The 19,759-nt window shown below is 35.4% G+C and overlaps 1 protein-coding gene across 5 annotated transcripts in view; it reads left to right on the top strand.

Annotated features, from left to right (window-relative positions):
- LOC119083517 overlaps positions 1-18,650 on the top strand; it is an 89,729-nt gene extending 71,079 nt beyond the window's left edge. For all 5 annotated transcript variants that reach the window (XM_037193238.1, XM_037193236.1, XM_037193235.1 and 2 more), the window contains exon 4: positions 15,707-18,650. In XM_037193238.1, the coding sequence (XP_037049133.1) occupies positions 15,707-15,927 (221 nt within the window). In that variant the 3' untranslated portion in view covers positions 15,928-18,650. The remainder of the gene's footprint in view (positions 1-15,706) is intronic.
- The last annotated feature ends 1,109 nt before the right edge of the window (positions 18,651-19,759 follow it).

The raw sequence follows: 19,759 nt of genomic DNA, 5'->3' as shown, positions 1-19,759 counted from the left end.
GTACCATTTTTCCAAAGATATATCACTTTTATTAAAATCCAATATGGCCACCGGCAGCCATTTTGTTAGGAAATTTTACCGACGCTTTACATTCGTTAATACCTTTCAAACAAAAAAACAAGGCATCAGAACAGTCGGAGCGTTTGCTACGACTGAGCCCCGTACGACCCGTAAACCTATTTAGCCCGAAACCATTATACGTCCATAGCCCTAATAAGCCCGTAACCCTTATTCGTCCGATATCAAAATGCTTCCGTAACCTTATTGCGTACTTGACATCATTGTCTATTTTTGCAAATTGTAAACTGTAAGCGTTCATCTTTAAAATTGCGCTTAGCGCAATTACAAAAGCCCGTACGAAGTACTTCTCAAGTATAAAACAAAAGTTTACGATGTAATCTTAGGAATCCGAATTTACAACTTTTTTTATCCCAATTTTCTTTCGGTATTGAATTATCTGTCAAACGAAACAAAAAGTAGCAAAATCTGATGAAATATACTCGATTTATGTGCAAAAAACACTTAGGGCCGAGCAGCGGCCTTAGTTCAAGGGCCCAAATTTGAAACTTTTTTCGCCACGTTCTTTTCTGTATTATATTACCTTCCATAGAAAACTAAATCTAGCAAAATCGGATGAGATTTACTCGATTTATGTGCAAAAAATACTTAGGGTCGAGTAGCGGCCTTAGTCCAAGGGCCCAAATTTGAAACTTTTTTAGCCACGTTCTTTTCGGTATTCAATTACCTTCCATAGAAAACTAAATCTAGCAAAATCGGATGAGATTTACTCGATTTATGTGCAAAAAACACTTAGGGCCAAGTAGTGGCCTTAGTCCAAGGGACCCAATTTGAAACTTTTTTCGCCACGTTCTTTTCGGTATTCAATTATCTCTCAAACGAAACGAAACAAAAACTAACAAAATCGGATGAGATTTACTCGATTTATGTGCAAAAAACACTTAGGGCCGAGTAGCGGCCTTAGTCCAAGGGCCCAAATTTGAAACTTTTTTTGCCATCATTCTATTCGGCATTCAATTATCTCTCAAATGAAACAAAAACTAGCAAAATCGGATGAGATTTATTCGATTTAAGTGCAAAAACTACTTAGGGCCGAGTAGCGGCCTTAGTCCAAGGGCCCAAATTTGAAACTTTTTTCGCAACGTTCTTTTCGGTATTCAATTACCTTTCATAAAAAACTAAATCTAGCAAAATCGGATGAGATTTACTCGATTTATGTGCAAAAAACCCTTAGGGCCGAGTAGCGGCCTTAGTCCAAGGACCCAAATTTGAAACTTTTTTTGCCATCATTCTATTCGGCATTCAATTATCTCTCAAATGAAACAAAAACTAGCAAAATCGGATGAGATTTATTCGATTTATGTGCAAAAACGACTTAGGGCCGAGTAGCGGCCTTAGTCCAAGGGCCCGAATTTGAAACTTTTTTCCCCACGTTCTTTTCGGTATTCAATTACCTTTCATAAAAAACTAAATCTAGCAAAATCGGATGAGATTTACTCGATTTATGTGCAAAAAACACTTAGGGCCGAGTAACGACCTTTGAGCCATCCCAACAAGCCTACATTGCATCTTACCCAAAAACAATGTTCAGCAACTTTGTTCTACTCGTCAATACCTTTCATTTGATATATCACAAGCAGGTATTGCGTGCGTATTTCGGTAGATATCGGCGAAAGACTGAAAAACACCTATAGGGCCCTAGCTCTGGAAGGGCCGGCCCTACCATGCCCATTTTCGAACTTGACCTTACTTAAAACAGTTTTGATTGTTTGTGTGGATCAGATGAAAACTGCTGAAGCAAATTGATGCTGAAATTTCCTTGCCTCCAACTGTAACAATTTGAACTATTCTTTGGTAAAGGAACTCTCTGATGAGATGAACTCTGCCTTTTCTCGTTTAATCAGCCGCTGGCTCGTAGCTCTGTTTACATTCGTTAAATCAATTTGTGTTTATTCTTATCGAATGTACCTCTTCTCTTTAGATGCACGAAAAATATTTGCATTTTAAAACAAACTCCGAGCATTTTTTCAACTTTTAAATATATTTTCAAAGAACCTTAATGCAACGAACCAATAACAGCCCAATAAAGCAATCCTCGTTTCTATGCGCTCCACGGCATGTAGGTCAACATTTTTCCCTCATACTTCGGAATTGTGCACAAATAACAATTTAATGATCGTCAACCGAGAGGCAAGGAATTTGTTTGATATATTCAATATCAAAGATGGCTAAAAGGCAATTCATTTCGTCAACCAACTGAATGGCAATTTCAGAAATTGATAATTGATTGTAAGGACATTTTAACATTACATTCACGGAACGATATCGTCGTTTGTCTTTTGAAATTGTTCCACAAAGGAAGTGCCGTACACAAAAGAAACTGATTGGAAATTGAAACTGTTGAATAAACCATTTTAGCCGGCAATGATTTATCTCAACGTTTTTTTTTTGCGTTCGTTCTTCTGTGCACAGCTGTTGATTAAACCTTTTTAACTAAAAAAAAATTGGCATCGATTGATTGAATGAATACGTGTTACGTTCTCATTCGAACACGAAAAACTCTTGTAAATGGTTTAATTGGATTTGGCATTGATAGGAAGCTAAACTGCCCGCTATATACTTCAGCTGGAAAATGTATGTGCAATTTAATTAAAACAATGAATGCAAATTGTGATGTTCGGTTCGGTCGATTTTAATGAAAACATATGGTCGGATGAGTTTGTGCTCAGGTTCGGCCAAAATTGATTTTACTTTGGGAAAATGAATTTTGCTGTTTCTGTCCGAATTCTATTTTTGGACGGTTGAATTATGCATTGTCAATAGCCCCCCACTCAACCAGCCCATTTTGGCATGAAGACAATGGAGCGAAACATCAAAATTAAATATCAAAATTGAACATCAAAACAATGAACCAATTGTCTGATTTCGGTCGAAAGATATCGCGATATTATTTGAAAAAAAAAAAAACTCTGTTCTTATGGACTTTCGGACCAGGGAGGTGCGGGAAAACGGAAAAAGTTGGGAAATATGCAGTTCAAAGACACCAGGGTGGTAACCAGAATAACAGAAGAAGCTCTCAAGGAGAGAGTACAATAAACTGTTAATAGTACCTGTTATGTCTGAGTTCTAGTGCTAGAAAATAGATAGCCCAGAAGATAGGTTTAAAAAACTGATGGAAATCCTTGCTATCCTTGAGTTTTAGACCAGGGAAGAAGGTGGACCCTTTGCAGTGATGGAATTCTATGAACTGACCTTAATCTTTATCCAAATCCAGAGGAAACTACAAAAAAACCGACGGAAATGCTCGTTATCCTTGAGTTCTACTAGCTTCGGAATGCGTGTGGGAAGATTCGGGAATATTCATCTAGTTGCAGATCATTCAAAGGCATCATTGTCTTGTGATTTGTAGAGTAAAAATAGTGAAAATCCTTCGTAGTATTAGCCAATTCTAACATTTTGCTGAAGAAAAAATGTTTCAGAAGAATACAGATTATTCCTGGAGCTGAGGCTCCCGATCCTTTGATATGTCAGAACTATCGTTGATAGGTATTGAGATCAGCTTTCCAAAACGGAGAGAAATGGCAAGGGAAATCAGTCTCAAATTTAGCGGTTTTTGGGACACTTTTTCGAGAATCCTTCATTGGCTGGACTGTTCAAGACCACTAACAAAAAAATTGTTCTTCGAGTTTTAGTTATTGAACCAACCTATCCGTTGAGAACCCGTTGTGATCATCAAAAAAATTTCTGATTTGACGTCTTAAGATTTAGAGTTTCTACCGGTTCATGAGACAAAACTGTGGAAACTTTAACACCTCAATCACATCCAATCGTCAAAATGCATGAAAACTCACTAGCAAGCGAGACGACCTTTTTCTGACACAACCGCCCAGACTAGTAGCAATTACTGTTGTAGATTTTTGGTCACCACTTCAGTGTTTATTTCAACTGCACATTTTCCAACTTTTCCTCATTTCCCGCACCTCCCACTATAATGACACATTTTCGTTTCTGTTCAAATCTGTTTAAATTTGGAATTGTTTCATTCTATCGGACGGAAAAGTATTCCCATGATCGACACTTTTTTGTCTATATTCACCGAGCTACAGTGAATTTATCAGTTAAGCATAAAAAGGACTCGTTGAAGCGTACAAATAATTGGAATATCTAGCACAAATAAAAAGTTTTCTCGATTATTTGAGAGAGATATAATGTTTTCACACTTAACAAATAATAAACCCAAGCGACTATGCTAATATACCAATAAACGGAGTACATTACAATAGCATGAAATGTATATGACATTTAGAGTAGATGTACACACCATAATCAGGTGGAAAGGTAGGTCAGCCACCATTTCTGAATACACAGTGTAGTGATAGACACAACGAAATGATAAATCATGCATAAGAATGATAAGTATGGTTTGAATATCATGGCATTTATTGCATTGACAACAACGCCACAAAACAGACCATAAAGGACTGATTTCTTTATAGTTTGTATGATGTTTGGAATACACGACAGGACATTTATTATTAGCTTTCCCCGTGTCTGTAATTTTCATGTTTCATCAAATGTATGCCTGTCTAATTCGCTAAGAAATCGAAATATTTTAATTTTTAATTGATCTTGTTCCTTTACACACCCATTGTACACACATATTGTTTAGAGCTAATTTGGAGCAACTGTTGTCTTCGACACATTGTACATGGATTTTTTAGCTCAGAGGCTTTTCATCTGCTAAACTTCTGGCTCAATCAGGCTGTGTATACACACACAGTTCTTCGTTATAACGCTAAACTCAACTCAATTAATGGTTGTAATTGGTTAGCATTCTACAGTTTTAATTGTTCCACATCGTTCTACAGGTTGTCAAGAAAAGAAGCGTAAAGAGTGTCGTTTTACCCACACGTATGTGTGGAATTGAAGAAACGTAAAGACAAACGCTATACAAACCAGTGCTTATATTCGCGAAAATATTTTCACGAAATTTCTCAAATTTTCGTGAATTTTCGTAAAAAGTTTTTTGTGAAAATTTAAGAAAATCGCGAAAATTTGAGAAAATTTGTGAAAGTATTTTCGCGAATATAGACACTGATCGAGGGGTAACTCACTTCTAGATTAAATGGATTAAATGGATTAAATGGTATTAAATGGATTAAATGGATTAAATGGATTAAATAGGAAAAAAGTTCATTTTACCAAATACTGTAAAAGTCTTAAAAATTGTTGATTTTGATCGAACCACGTACTACAACTCATACTACAATGTTAAAAAGCGAAAAAATCCACTTTTAGGAGTTTTTGGTGTAAAGTGGATTAAATGGATTAAATGGATTAAATGGATTAAATAAATTTAATACCATTTTTCACAAAAAAATTTTTTCCTATACCTCACGAGTTCTTAAACGAGCTGGGGATCGTGCAAATCTATTTTTCGCAATTACTTTACAAATTTTTCAGGTCGGTAGCCTAATTATTTCGGTAAAACTAAAAAAATTTTTTTGGATTAAATGGATTAAATGGATTTAATGGATTTAATGGATTTAATGGATTAAATGGATTAAATGGAAGTGCGTCACCCCTCGACACTGATACAAACGAGATATCGTTCGGGAAAAACTGAAATTTGCTTATGTGTTGCTTATCGTTTAATTATCCAATTGATTGAAAGTGGTTTTGCTTGGAATCGATAAACGAAACTCCGAGAATTGATCTGGGCACCGTGTAATTTATTACTTATTATTTCTGCTTAAAAAATAACTAATATCACTGATGGTGACACATTCTGCGCCTCAACGCAAGAGTTTTATCAATAAAAAATTTATGAAAGAAAATTTTACAAAAAAATTGCTAGTAAAATTGTTGTATTGCTTGGTCAGTAATTCAACATTGACAAAGTGTTGTATTGCTTTGACTTGACCAAAATTGTTGAAAAAAATTCTTTTATTCATGCACACCTTTAACACCTTTCGTTCGCACTTCGTTGAATAAAAGAAATTTTTTCAACAATTTTGGTCAAGTCAAAGCAATACAACACTTTGTAAAAAACAAGGCATCAGAACAGTCGGAGCGTTTGCTGCGACTTAGCCCCGTACGAACCGTAATCCTATTTCGTCCGTAACCATAATACGTCCGTAACCCTAATACGTCTACAACCCTCTAATGCGTCTGTTACCAAAATGCAAGTCAAGTTGGGCATGGTCAAATTTACTAAAAGTGTTCATTTTTAAAATTGCGCATAGCGCAATTACGAAAGCCCGTACGAAGTACCTCTCAAATAAAACCAACAATTTACGATATTATTTTAGAAACCCAACATTTTTTGCCAACTTTCTATTAGGTATTCAATTATCTCTCAAATGAAACAAAAACTAACAAAATCGGATGAGATTTACTCGATTTATGTGCAAAAAACACTTAGGGCCGAGTAGCGGCCTTAGTCCAAGGGCCCAAATTTGAAACTTTTTTTGCCATCATTCTATTCGGCATTCAATTATCTCTCAAATTAAACAAAAACTAGCAAAATCGAATGAGACTTACTCGATTTATGTGCAAAAAACACTTAGGGCCGAGTAGTGGCCTTAGTCCAAGGGCCCAAATTTGAAACTTTTTTCGTCACGTTCTTTGCGGTATTCAATTACCTTCCATAAAAAACTAAATCTAGCAAAATCGGATGAGATTTACTCGATTTATGTGCAAAAAACACTTAGGGCCGAGTAACGACCTTTGAGCCCTCCCAACAAGCCCGCGTTGCATCTTACCCAAAAACAATGTTCAGCAACTTTGTTCTACTCGTCAATACCTTTCATTTGATATATCACAAGCAGCTATTGCGTGCGTATTTCGGTAGATATCGTCGAAAGACTGAAAAACACCTATAGGGCCCTAGCTCTGGAAGGGCCGACCCTACCATGCCCATTTTCGAACTTGACCTTACTTTTGTCGATACCAATCGGGTAAAAAAAGAATTTTGAAAAAAGGTTGTGATTTGCTCAAGCTAGAGGGGTCACAGACGGACGGACGGACGGACATTTTTTTTATTGCGGATTCGTCATCTATGAACATAACCAAATGCTTTGCCCTTACTGTCTGCTTCCAATTCGACGTGTTACAAACGGCATATTAATCTTATAAGCCCCCAGTACTTCGTACGGGGCTAAAAATCGGTGCATTTTAGAGACATACCGTAGAACAATTTTTTTTGGTTAGAATAATGATTTACTTCGATAAAAACAAGGCATCAGAACAGTCGGAGCGTTTGCTGCGACTTAGCCCCGTACGATCCGTAATCCTATTTCGTCCGTAACCATAATACGTCCGTAGCCGTAATACGCCCGGAACCCTAATACGTCTACAACCCTCTAATGCGTCTGTTACCAAAATGCAAGTCAAGTTGGGCATGGTCAAATTTACTGAAAGTGTTCATTTTTAAAATTGCGCATAGCGCAATTACGAAAGCCCGTACGAAGTACCTCTCAAATAAAACCAACAATTTACGACATTATTTTATAAACCCAAATTTTTTTGCCAACTTTCCATTGGGTATTCAATTACCTCTCAAATAAAACAAAAACTAGCAAAATCGGTTGAGATTTACTCGATTTATGTGCAAAAAGCACTTAGGGCCGAGTAGCGGCCTTAGTCCAAGGGCGCAAATTTGAAACTTTTTTTGCCATCATTCTATTCGGCATTCAATTATCTCTCAAATGAAACAAAAACTAGCAAAATCGGATGAGATTTACTCGATTTATGTGCAAAAAACACTTAGGGCCGAGTAGCGGCCTTAGTCCAAGGGCCCAAATTTGAAAAATTTTTCGCCACGTTCTTTTCGGTATTCAATTACCTTCCATAAAAACTAAATCTAGCAAAATCGGATGAGATTTACTCGATTTATGTGCAAAAAACACTTAGGGCCGAGTAGCGGCCTTAGTCCAAGGGCCCAAATTTGAAACTTTTTTTGCCATCATTCTATTCGGCATTCAACTATCTCTCAAATGAAACAAAATCTAGCAAAATCGGATGAGATTTACTCGATTTATGTGCAAAAAACACTTAGGGCCGAGTAGCGGCCTTAGTCCAAGGGCCCAAATTTGAAACTTTTTTCGCCACGTTCTTTTCGGTATTCAATTACCTTCCATAAAAAACTAAATCTGGCAAAATCGGATGAGATTTACTCGATTTATGTGGAAAAAACACTTAGGGCCGAGTAACGACCTTTGAGCCCTCCCAACAAGCTCGCGTTGCATCCTACACAAAAACAATGTTCAGCAACTTTGTTCTACTCGTCAATACCTTTCATTTGATATATCACAAGCAGCTATTACGTGCGTATTTCGGTAGATATCGTCGAAAGACTGAAAAACACCTATAGGGCCCTAGCTCTGGAAGGGCCGACCCTACCATGCCCATTTTCGAACTTGACCTTACTTTTGTCGATACCAATCGGGGAAAAAAAGAATTTTGAAAAAAGGTTGTGATTTGCTCAAGCTAGAGGGGTCACGGACGGACGGACGGACGGACGAACGGACGGACGGACATTTTTTTTATTGCGGATTCGTCATCTATGAACATAACCAAAAGCTTTGCCCTTACTGTCTGCTTCCAATTCGACGTGTTACAAACGGCATATTAATCTTATAAGCCCCCAGTACTTCGTACGGGGCTAAAAATTGCGTCACAAGTGGCAGATGTTGAGTAGGGATGTGAGGCGTTCAAAATTATCGATAATATCAATCGAAAGAAATTATCGATAATCGATTAATCATATCGTTATCGATAATTTAATAATTATCGATAATTATCAAAATATCGAAATTCGATAATTATCAAAATATCGATATTTTGATATTTATCTGAAAATTCATGATAATATACCGATATATCGGAATATATCGATAAATATCGGATTTTCGGACCGAAATATCGATATATCGAATTATCGATATCTTGATAATTATCAAAATATCAATAATTATCTATTATCGATATTTTTTTGATAATTTTCGATAAAACAAGGCATCAGAACAGTCGGAGCGTTTGCTACGACTGAGCCCCGTACGACCCGTAAACCTAATTAGCCCGAAACCATTATACGTCCATAGCCCTAGTAAGCCCGTAACCCTTATTCGTCCGATATCAAAATGCTTCCGTAACCTTATTGCGTACTTGACATCATTGTCTATTTTTGCAAATTGTAAACTGTAAGCGTTCATCTTTAAAATTGCGCTTAGCGCAATTACAAAAGCCCGTACGAAGTACTTCTCAAGTATAAAACAAAAGTTTACGATGTAATCTTAGGAATCCGAATTTACAACTTTTTTTATCCCAATTTTCTTTCGGTATTGAATTATCTGTCAAACGAAACAAAAAGTAGCAAAATCTGATGAAATATACTCGATTTATGTGCAAAAAACACTTAGGGCCGAGCAGCGGCCTTAGTTCAAGGGCCCAAATTTGAAACTTTTTTAGCCACGTTCTTTTCGGTATTCAATTACCTTCCATAGAAAACTAAATCTAGCAAAATCGGATGAGATTTACTCGATTTATGTGCAAAAAACACTTAGGGCCAAGTAGTGGCCTTAGTCCAAGGGACCCAATTTGAAACTTTTTTCGCCACGTTCTTTTCGGTATTCAATTATCTCTCAAACGAAACGAAACAAAAACTAACAAAATCGGATGAGATTTACTCGATTTATGTGCAAAAAACACTTAGGGCCGAGTAGCGGCCTTAGTCCAAGGGCCCAAATTTGAAACTTTTTTCGCCATCATTCTATTCGGCATTCAATTATCTCTCAAATGAAACAAAAACTAGCAAAATCGGATGAGATTTACTCGATTTATGTGCAAAAAACACTTAGGGCCGAGTAGCGGCCTTAGTCCAAGGGCCCTAATTTGAAACTTTTTTCGTCACGTTCTTTTCGGTATTCAATTACCTTCCATAAAAAACTAAAACTACCAAAATCGGATGATTTACTCGATTTATGTGCAAAAAACACTTAGGGCCGAGTAACGGCCTTTGAGCCCTCCCATAAAGCCCACGTTGCATCTTACCCAAAAACAATGTTCAGCAACTTTGTTCTACTCGTCAATACCTTTCATTTAATATATCACAAGCAGGTATTGCGTGCGTATTTCGGTAGATATCGGCGAAAGACTGAAAAACACCTATAGGGCCCTAGCTCTGGAAGGGCCGGCCCTACCATGCCCATTTTCGAACTTGACCTTACTTTTGTCCATACCAATCGGGGAAAAAAAGAATTTTGAAAAAAGGTTGTGATTTACTCTAGCTAGAGGGGTCACGGACGGACGGACGGACGGACGGACGGACGGACGGACGGACGGACGGACATTTTTTTTATTGCGGATTTGTCATCTATGAACATAACCAAATGCTTTGCCCTTACTGGCTGCTTCCAATTCGACATGTTACAAACGGCATATTAATCTTATAAGCCCCCAGTACTTCGTACGGGGCTAAAAAGTCGATAATTATCGATTATCGATAATTGATAATTATCGATAATCATTTTCATTATCGCCCATGCCTAATGTTGAGGAAACTACTGTTAGGAAAATATTTAAAATAGGGAAAAATATGTCCTGAATCATCGGAATCGGGCATGATGAACGTGCGGGCATGATTTTACTCAAAGATTCGTGTTGTTGAACAAAATGAATGTTTTTCCAGAAAATTTTTCTTTTTCAATGTTTTCTTTTTTCCAACTATTTCGTTTTAAGTGGACGTATTACGAATATTAAACTTTCTATATAGTTTGACGAAACTGTTACAGACTAGCCTGTAGACACTGACTTATTAAAATGACTTTTTTTAAAGAAGAAATATTTAGATTTTTATGCCAAATGACAAATTTGTATTCGAACATTCACACACTGAATATATCAACAGCGAACACGAAACTTACGTTTTGTGTCATTGTGGGTCAGACCAAAATTGGTAGTGAAACTTTGCATTACGTGCAAAAACATATGCAAACCATGCAAACTCGTGGATCTAAATAAATTTACACAAAATGTTCCCAGCTACGTTACACTATACATTACCGAGCCAAAATTCATAAATTATTCATTTTGCTAAGCATTTTGAGCAAAGCTCTACCACAAATGGTAATAAAGGCCACATAAATTATCGGACATTTTCATCGGTGTACGTACGTTGTTCCGTTATATGAAATATCTTGTGAAAAATTACCAGAAAAGAATCCGTCCTACATATGAAGCGGTGGCAGGTTATTATACGTGTGGGATTTCTGAAAATAACCAGCTGGTGAAAGCTCTTATCGATGGAAAACAATTTTCTTTCTCATTTCTTGAATTTGTCAATACAAAAGGAATTAGGACAAGATCGTTGGAGATTCGCTCTGTTCGTTCGTTTCCAGACTCGCTAACAGCCTTTTACGGCTAAAAACAAGTGCAGTCTGTACCACGTGACTTCCGAGCCACGTCTCGAAGTATGCAAGTACAATTGGATGAAAGTTAGGCGCATAATTGATATCTCGCCTAAATGTAGGGTAGACATATGAACACACGTTTATCGTAGTTGGATTGCGTCATACGAGTCATTCGGTGTGTACATTGTTTGTCAACTACTCAAATTTGAAGTTTGAGTGCGATTTATTCGCTAGCAAAAATTCCATGTGTAATTGTCTGACACGGGAATCGAACCCGGATCATTTTGGGGGAAGGCTAGTACGTAGCCACTGGTCCACCCCGTCCGTAAAACAAGACTGCTGAAAGTAACTTATTTCTACGGATCATATAACTTGCGTCACTTTGACATACACTCTATCATCCTCTGACGATGTAGATATAATGTGAATGCACGTATGAAGAAACAACACCGCATTGAATTTGGAAATTCGGGTTATAATTTCGATTCAAGTAATTAAGAGATTCGTTTACCCAGAATTGTTGAAAATGCTACGTCGATGGTGTATATAAAGCAATTTAGATTTACGATTTACGGTTGTGGGCTCTGCAAACATGTTAGCAAACAGATAAATAAAATGTTTGATATAATTTTCGTTCCAAAAATGTGTTTACTCAACGAACATATACACGAATAGGGACTAACAACCCAGAGATAAATTTAAAACAAATAATTTCCGGTAATTTGTTTTTCGTTGAGTAAAGTGAAAAAAATAGAACTCCGAGAGCTGAGATTAAGATAAATGGAAAAAGTTTCGGTTTCGTCATACAATATATAGTTTGCTCAAATTCAATGTTCAGCCCCGACGCTGAACCTTCATCATTCATTCATTCGCTTATCCATTCATACACTATATCCATTCATGCAAAGCCACTTTCGGTTCAATTTCTTTAACACTTTGGACACATTTGTATTCACTTTTCCGTCACTATAACAGAGAAAACAATCTATTCAAATATATAGTCGTCATCGTCAACCAACGGATAAAGTTTTCCCAGAACAATTCCCTATTAGAGCGCCTTTTACTATTATAGCCAACCACAAATATCACATAGGAAAAAATAAAGTTTTTTTAATAAACAAACATTTCCTTACACCCACACCCCCACCCACACATAAACTTCTATTACAATTTATAAAAAAAGATAACTGACGGGAAGCAAAAACTTTATTCAAGAAAACTCCTTTATGCACATACCAATGCGATTGTCGTTACACAACTGTGTTGTTATGCGCTACAAAATACACAATAGCAAAGAAATAGTCCTTTTTTCGACAAGAAAGGCAACAACATACACTATAAAACACGACAACTTTATCGGAGAGACTGTATCAGCATAGAAACTACCCGCATCTTATATAGTTGTTATTACCGAAGAACAAAATCGGTGTGTCGGCAGAATGGAAACCAATTATAATCTCAAATGCACGAGAAGGCAGCACACAGAAAAAAAAAATCAAATTGATTTCAGGGATCGGGGATAAATTGAAAAATAAGAGGAAGGGTTGGGTATACAGTAAATTAGGATTTATAGTCTGCCCATGTGGAGATGTTACAGTTAATAGTTTTGTGGATGCTCTGAGGTTTATAGAAAAATCATTGCTTTACTAGGACGATGATATTATTGTTGAACAGAAAACGTTGAACCTTTGCAAACTGTAAAAATACCACCATTACATTCATCTCTTATCCTATAAATCGCTAGATCAAACATCCTTCAAGAAGATTGATAGAAAATCTTGTACTTCATTAGTTTTAACATTCGTATGACAATATAATAGTACAATAGAAAAATTCATCGCTTATTTCGTCGTATCAATCGATAACAGATGATAGCCGCTACTTCACGTTGTTGGTATTTGCTTGTACAAATTGGAGGACTGATTGCACAAATCAGAGGGCATAAGTTTCACCGGTAGCAAAATGATAGACCCAATTTTATCTTAACTGGATGCATTAGCAGTCAATTCTGTGTTACGACATAACAGTGGATTGTAGCTTAGCGCTCTAAATTTCTCTTTTCCAAGGAACAACAAAGAAATGGACCATCTAGTGGATTTTGGACGCTATCTGAATGTGAACAGTCTGGTTGTATCGTATGGTTGCTAGCAATATACAATTTAAACATTCGTAAAATATAATGATTCGTTACGAATCAGGGCAAATTTTATTGACAACTCTATTTACCGAAAATTTACCGAGAATTTCTAAAATTTACCGAACATTGACTGCAGTTTACCGAACATTTACTGAAATTTACCGAATTTATGTTTCGATAAACTCAGTTCGCAAATATTCGGTAAATTTCAGTAATTTTCGGTAAATTTGGTAAGTGTATTTACCAATAATAGGCCCTGTCACAAACTTAACGAATCAATCTATTTCTTCCTATGTTTCATCATAATTACATTAGAAGGCATTCTAAGATTCAGGTCAACTTTGTCCATAATGGGATAACTTCATATCCAAGGGATGCGAGGAAAGAAAACCATCAAAAACGGAGTTCTTGCAAAACTTTTTTTGACAGCCTTTTTGACAGCATATCAAAATAAATAAATAAGAATCCCGTAGTGTTCTATCGTCATATCACATAACACAATGAATGTGTTTTGCGTGTCCTCCAGTTATATATGTGTGTTATGGCATGTCATGTTGTATTCTGTTCCCTTTTTTCACTGATATGCAAATTTCACAAGAGAATTTATTCCTCTATTGGGAATGGTAATGGTCATGATTTAAAAATGTATTCTTTTAGTGTGTCGATGTTAGATTTATCAGTGAGACGACTTTCCGGATTCACTCTAGGACTAAATAAATGACATGAAGGGTGGAATGAGTTACAGTACGTCTTGATATTGCTTTCCTGTATCTTTGACGTATTTTATTAATTGGAGAGAATATTGCAAATGAGTCTACCGATATTTATATTCAACAAGCAAATTTATTTTTCATGAATTTCACATAAATGCAGAGTAGGAAACAACTGAGTTTAATAAAAAAAAAAACGAATTTCTCTGCAGAAAAAAAAAATTGAATCATAAACATAACTCAAATCCCAGAAGGATTTATAAGTCAAATATTTTCGGATAAAAAAAACTTCAGGGGTTGAAATGTGTAGCATAATATTATGCTACACATAAAGTAGCCCTTCGTACAAAAAAACGTAACGGAAAATGAATTACGATACCATGGAGTTTTCGTGATGAGTGTTGAGGGTTAGAGAGACAATATAAATAAATTGTTGGGTAATTTGTTGTGTTTTATAAGACTCATATCTATTGTATCAAGTAATAAAGTTGATTAAAGACTCTTTTCATTTTGTTTAATGTTGGCAACGTAGATCTGAGAGTTAGTGGTTTTCGTCGACAATTGTTTAAATTTGAAGTACCTATGCCGGATGAATGACATAAATAACTGAAAGCTTTGCTGTTAAGTTTTATTACAGTGGACGGCATTCAAATTTGGATCGTAATTTGTTTCAGCTGGTTCTTTAGCTGGTTCATTCACACGATTCACACAAAGAAAACTGCTTATGCTTGTTTATATACTGACAAAAGATAGTGAAAAATATTACCTGTTGCAGGTAGCTTTGTCTCCAGGTAAGCTATGTTATCTTCTACAGCTGTATCTTTTGTACGGAGAACTACAGTTGTAGCAGCTATTGTGGATTACCTGAAGAGAAAATTACCTGGAATAGGTAAGAGTTTCAACTCTTTTTTTGTCAGTGTGCGGCTAGAATAGCTATACACACGCTAGTGCCATTGGGAAACCCGTTTGAAAACGGAAAGACAGTTTTGTTTGTATGAACAGACCAGCTGAGAATCAGCTGACACCAATTCCGATCTAAATCTGAATGACGTCCACCGTAGTAATGCTTATAAACTTACTTTATATGTTTCGAAATGTGATAATTGAATCTGCTTCTTGTTTTGAATAAAGTATCTTCAAGTGTCCGGTACAAAATCTAGTACTTCTTTAATTTCAACATAATTTTTACAATATAAAACAATAGCAATACCGTATCGTTTGATTCTGTCGTTGTTGTCGATAACAGATATTTATGAAGTATCGTTGCGTTTCGTCGTGGACAGTCAATAAGTTTTTTTTTTCTTGTCATAATCATAGACTGCAGGTAGAACATTCTGTATACCTCGATTAATTAATTTAACAAAAGAAAAATCCAGGATATGATTGGCCGGAGTTGATTCCTTTAACAAAATTTCCGTTTTTCATTTCAGAACTATGCCATGCAGCTACACGAATTCAAGCAACATTCCGTGGTCATTTAGCCCGTAAGGTAGCCAACGAAGGTGCATTAAAAGACGAAAAAGATTTGCAGGAAATAACCAAAAAAGTTGCCGAAGAATTGGACATTGATCTAACCGATCCCGAATTGAATAAAGCTGCCACAAAAATTCAAGCCTCTTTCCGAGGGCACAAGGCACGTCAGACCGAATAGGAACTTAATATTAATGTAAACGAACATTAAAAATGAATGATGTGGTAAATTTTAGTTTCATAAAAAATGGTATCCTTATTAAGTATGTTTCTGTTGATAAGAGAACATAAAAAATAAAATTAAAAAAAATTAAAAAAAAATTAAAAAAAATGAAATTCAATTAATTAAAAATTACAATGAAAATGTAAAATGCCGTAAATGGAACTTAAAAACGTTTTCGTTTGGAAATCAAACATATTTTTCGTTCGTTTTTGTGAATTTAGCTGATTAAAAATTTAAACAAAAAGAAAATGATAAAAAAATGAAAATAAAACCAATTTATGTAGATGAAAGTATTTTGTTAGAGAAAAACCGTACCTACTAACTAATCACAACCTATATTGATGATATGAAAAAAAAGTAAGCAAAAAAACAAAATAAAATATTTCCGTATATTAAATGAAAGGTAAAAATATTGAAAAAACTATGAATTAAAGGAAAATGAAGTAAATGGTCAAGTGCGTAAGGAGGAATCTGCAATCAGCGTGTAAATCACATTTTTAATACTGATTATGATCGCTTAGAACTTATCGGCTGTTTTTTAAGTAAGATCTAATCGTTGACGTTGATCAATTCGACAGCAGATCGTACCAAACAAGATTTTCGTATTTATCTACAACTTCTACAGATCATTTATATAAGATTCGGTACTTTTAAACACAACATCACTTTAGTTTCGTTAAATGTTTTGTTTGTTTGATTTCATTTCATTTCTGTTTGACTTGATTGGCAATTATTCGTCAACATTCATTAGAGAATATTTGACAGTTTTAACAAGGATATCCATATCGCAGATATGGGTAGGGGAGAGAGATGGTTAGTGAACATTGACAGTTGTCGCTTAACGAAAAACAATTGCTGTACGCGCCCTGAGTTACCAAATAAATGTCAATGTACGTAAGTACATTCATTCGATGAAGTTGTTAAATTGCTGCATAGCCAAAAAACAAGTTCTTTATGGGTGCCTACACTGGAACTTTGTGTATTAAGAGGTGTTGTGTTGTTAACCTCGGCTTCGCCTCGGGTTGATAATTTTTCTCATGTTTAGCGCAAAGTTTCCATATTGGTGCGTGTGCTATTTTGTACTGCGGCTGCAAACATTAATGTTCGAAAGTGGCAGTGCATAAAAAGGATCCATTTCGACACGTCTTTCGAACAAAAATTTTCGTAACGAAACAAATTTGTCATTTCTCATTTGTGAAGACATTTTTCGACACTGCTCTTACTGAGCTATTACAATTTAAAATCAACTCAGCAGCGAAGTGAGACTTCACATTGAATTATTGAATTGTTAGTTGTGGGTTCGAAATTCAACCGCGACACATTGATTCTTTTCATCAGATCGTTGTCCACAATTGCAACATTTGACTGAATTTGGTTCATTCGGATTTGATTTAGTACCGATAACGTCTCTATGTCTTTACATGGAAGATTTGTTTGTAAATGACGTTCAGTCAGGTGGATGAAAGCCGGTGACGGTTTGTGTTGTCTTTTAATAGTATATTACCACATTAGTTGATAAGCAACACCATTTTGTCGTATATTATACGTATACGCGCGGAATACAAACAATATTTATAACGAGTTCAGCGCAGCAGAGCGAGTGTTAGTAAATTTGACAAGATGACAGAAGGGTGACAGCTTGAAATTTGTCTAACACCTGTCGGAATCTGTTTCTAATAACTTGTGTCATAATCAGCCTTAAGAGCGCTATTAACACGTCGATTGCCGAATAAGGGTATTCCTCACTTACGCTTCAAACAATAAAAAATTATTTAAAAATAAATACAAACAAAATGAATGAACACAACTAACTAAAACCACCAAACAATATATTATTGCATTAAATTTTAAATCAATTACAAAAAAGAATCCAGAGCTGCATAAACTATACGACCCATTCTTATTATATATAAAGAAAAAAAAACTTTTACAAAAATATATTCCTATGAACATCGCCATATTTTTAACTTTTTGCTAAAACAAAATCAAATTGTAAACAGAAAAACATTTAAAAACCAAAAAAATGAATTTAAATTTAAATGAAAAGATGAAAAGATCGCAGTTTCAATTCGAACTTATCAATCTGAACATTATTTAAAAAATAAACATCACACCTTGCCACGGCAGAGTAAAACCAGGCAGGAGCCGTTCAATTTTCGAATGTCAAATAAGGGACCTAGTAAGGGAAAATGAACTCAAATGAACACTGACATAAATTGAATTAATTTCATTCGCAAAAAAATAAGGCTACCAGATAATTCAGGTCCTCAGTCGAATCAAGTGCTCCTGCCTGGTTTTACTCTGCCATGCACCTTTCCGATGATCAACCTTTTTGTCTGAAGATCATAAAAGCAAAAAAAAAATCTTTTTTAATAAATCGAACATAAAATTCAAAATTTGATAAAATCGATATTTTCCCAACGCTTTGAATGGAACAGCAGAACCCACAACAAAAAATTGTTTATTTCTATTAGATGCTGTGTTGAATATATATTTGTATCCTATGTGCTTGCGAAAATTGTTTGTTGAATTTCTGTAAAAAGAAACTTTGATTTTTAATCTTTACTGCCAAATTTTCCTTTCTTTTCTTTTTTAAATAGAAAATTCTCTCAATTGCAATATTTCAACCATTCAATAATGGATTTGATTTTTATATAGAATAAAATATCTTCTTGTATTCCCCCCCAAAGAAAATGAAACAAAAATGTATTCAAAATTCGAATTTTATTTATTAGATGAACATGTATATGACGTGAAATAAAGAGTTATATAAACATAAGATATGAACCTTATTTTCATAATTTTGTTTAACATTTTTATTGTACGTAGCAAGTCTTTCAACAACACAACTATTTATTGTACCTTGATGGTTATAAGACTGCTATCAAATTGCTGATATAATTTTAACGATGTGTGTGCGTGTTTTGCTGCGATTTTTACTTTATTGTCTGTCTCAATTGTTCACCATAGTAATTACTCGGCAAAATACTTGAAACCGACTATCTCATCTGTTAACGACAGCGACGGCAAAAATAAACGATAAGCTTAGGCTAATGTGATCTTATATAGCAGAAGTGTTTGTAATAGAATGAAGTAAAAGATTGTCTTGTTGAAAATATTTACATCTACAGAAGTAATAGATCAGGCTCGGAACAGTTCAAATCCAGACGATGCAAAATTAACTCAACAGCTTTTTAGAGATGCAGGCAATCGATCGAATTTAGTATGACTTGTAGTCAATATTGTACTATCGACGACTTTCGGATGAAACAGCGTGAAGAAACGGTGACTTTTGGAAGAAATGTTGAATTTTTTATTTTTTTAGAAAGGTACCGTTTCACTTAGAAGTCGTCATTCCCTTTCGCCGCTTTTTTGTTTCAGTTTAGATTTAAAAGGAGTTTCATGTCCTCTAGTAAGTACGTTAGTAAATGTGCGGAAGAGGAGCACTCGACTACAAAAGCAGGTATGATAATAATAAAGAATTGGGTACCTAGACTGAGGCCGCTACTCTAGATTTTCTGACTGTTTTCGTCATAAAAGTGAATTATTTGAAAGGTATTTCGTGTAGGCATTTCTAACTTTCAGGGGAGTTACGGTCGTAATAGTGTAACGAACGCACAAGAGTTACGTGTACGCAATAGGCATACAGGTAACAGGCTCAATGACTTCGGCCAACGAAATGAACGATTGTGATCCATCATCAGAGTTATGTGTGCATTGTAATTGACACAAGAGGGATACGACAAGAAGTTTGACGACAGAAATGATCTGAATTTCTCATCTTTGATAA

The sequence above is a fragment of the Bradysia coprophila genome, unplaced genomic scaffold (genome assembly GCF_014529535.1).
Source record: "Bradysia coprophila strain Holo2 unplaced genomic scaffold, BU_Bcop_v1 contig_687, whole genome shotgun sequence".
Lineage (NCBI taxonomy): Eukaryota > Metazoa > Arthropoda > Insecta > Diptera > Sciaridae > Bradysia > Bradysia coprophila.
Note: the sequence above shows the minus strand (reverse complement) of the source record. Positions and strands in the feature narration are given on the sequence as shown.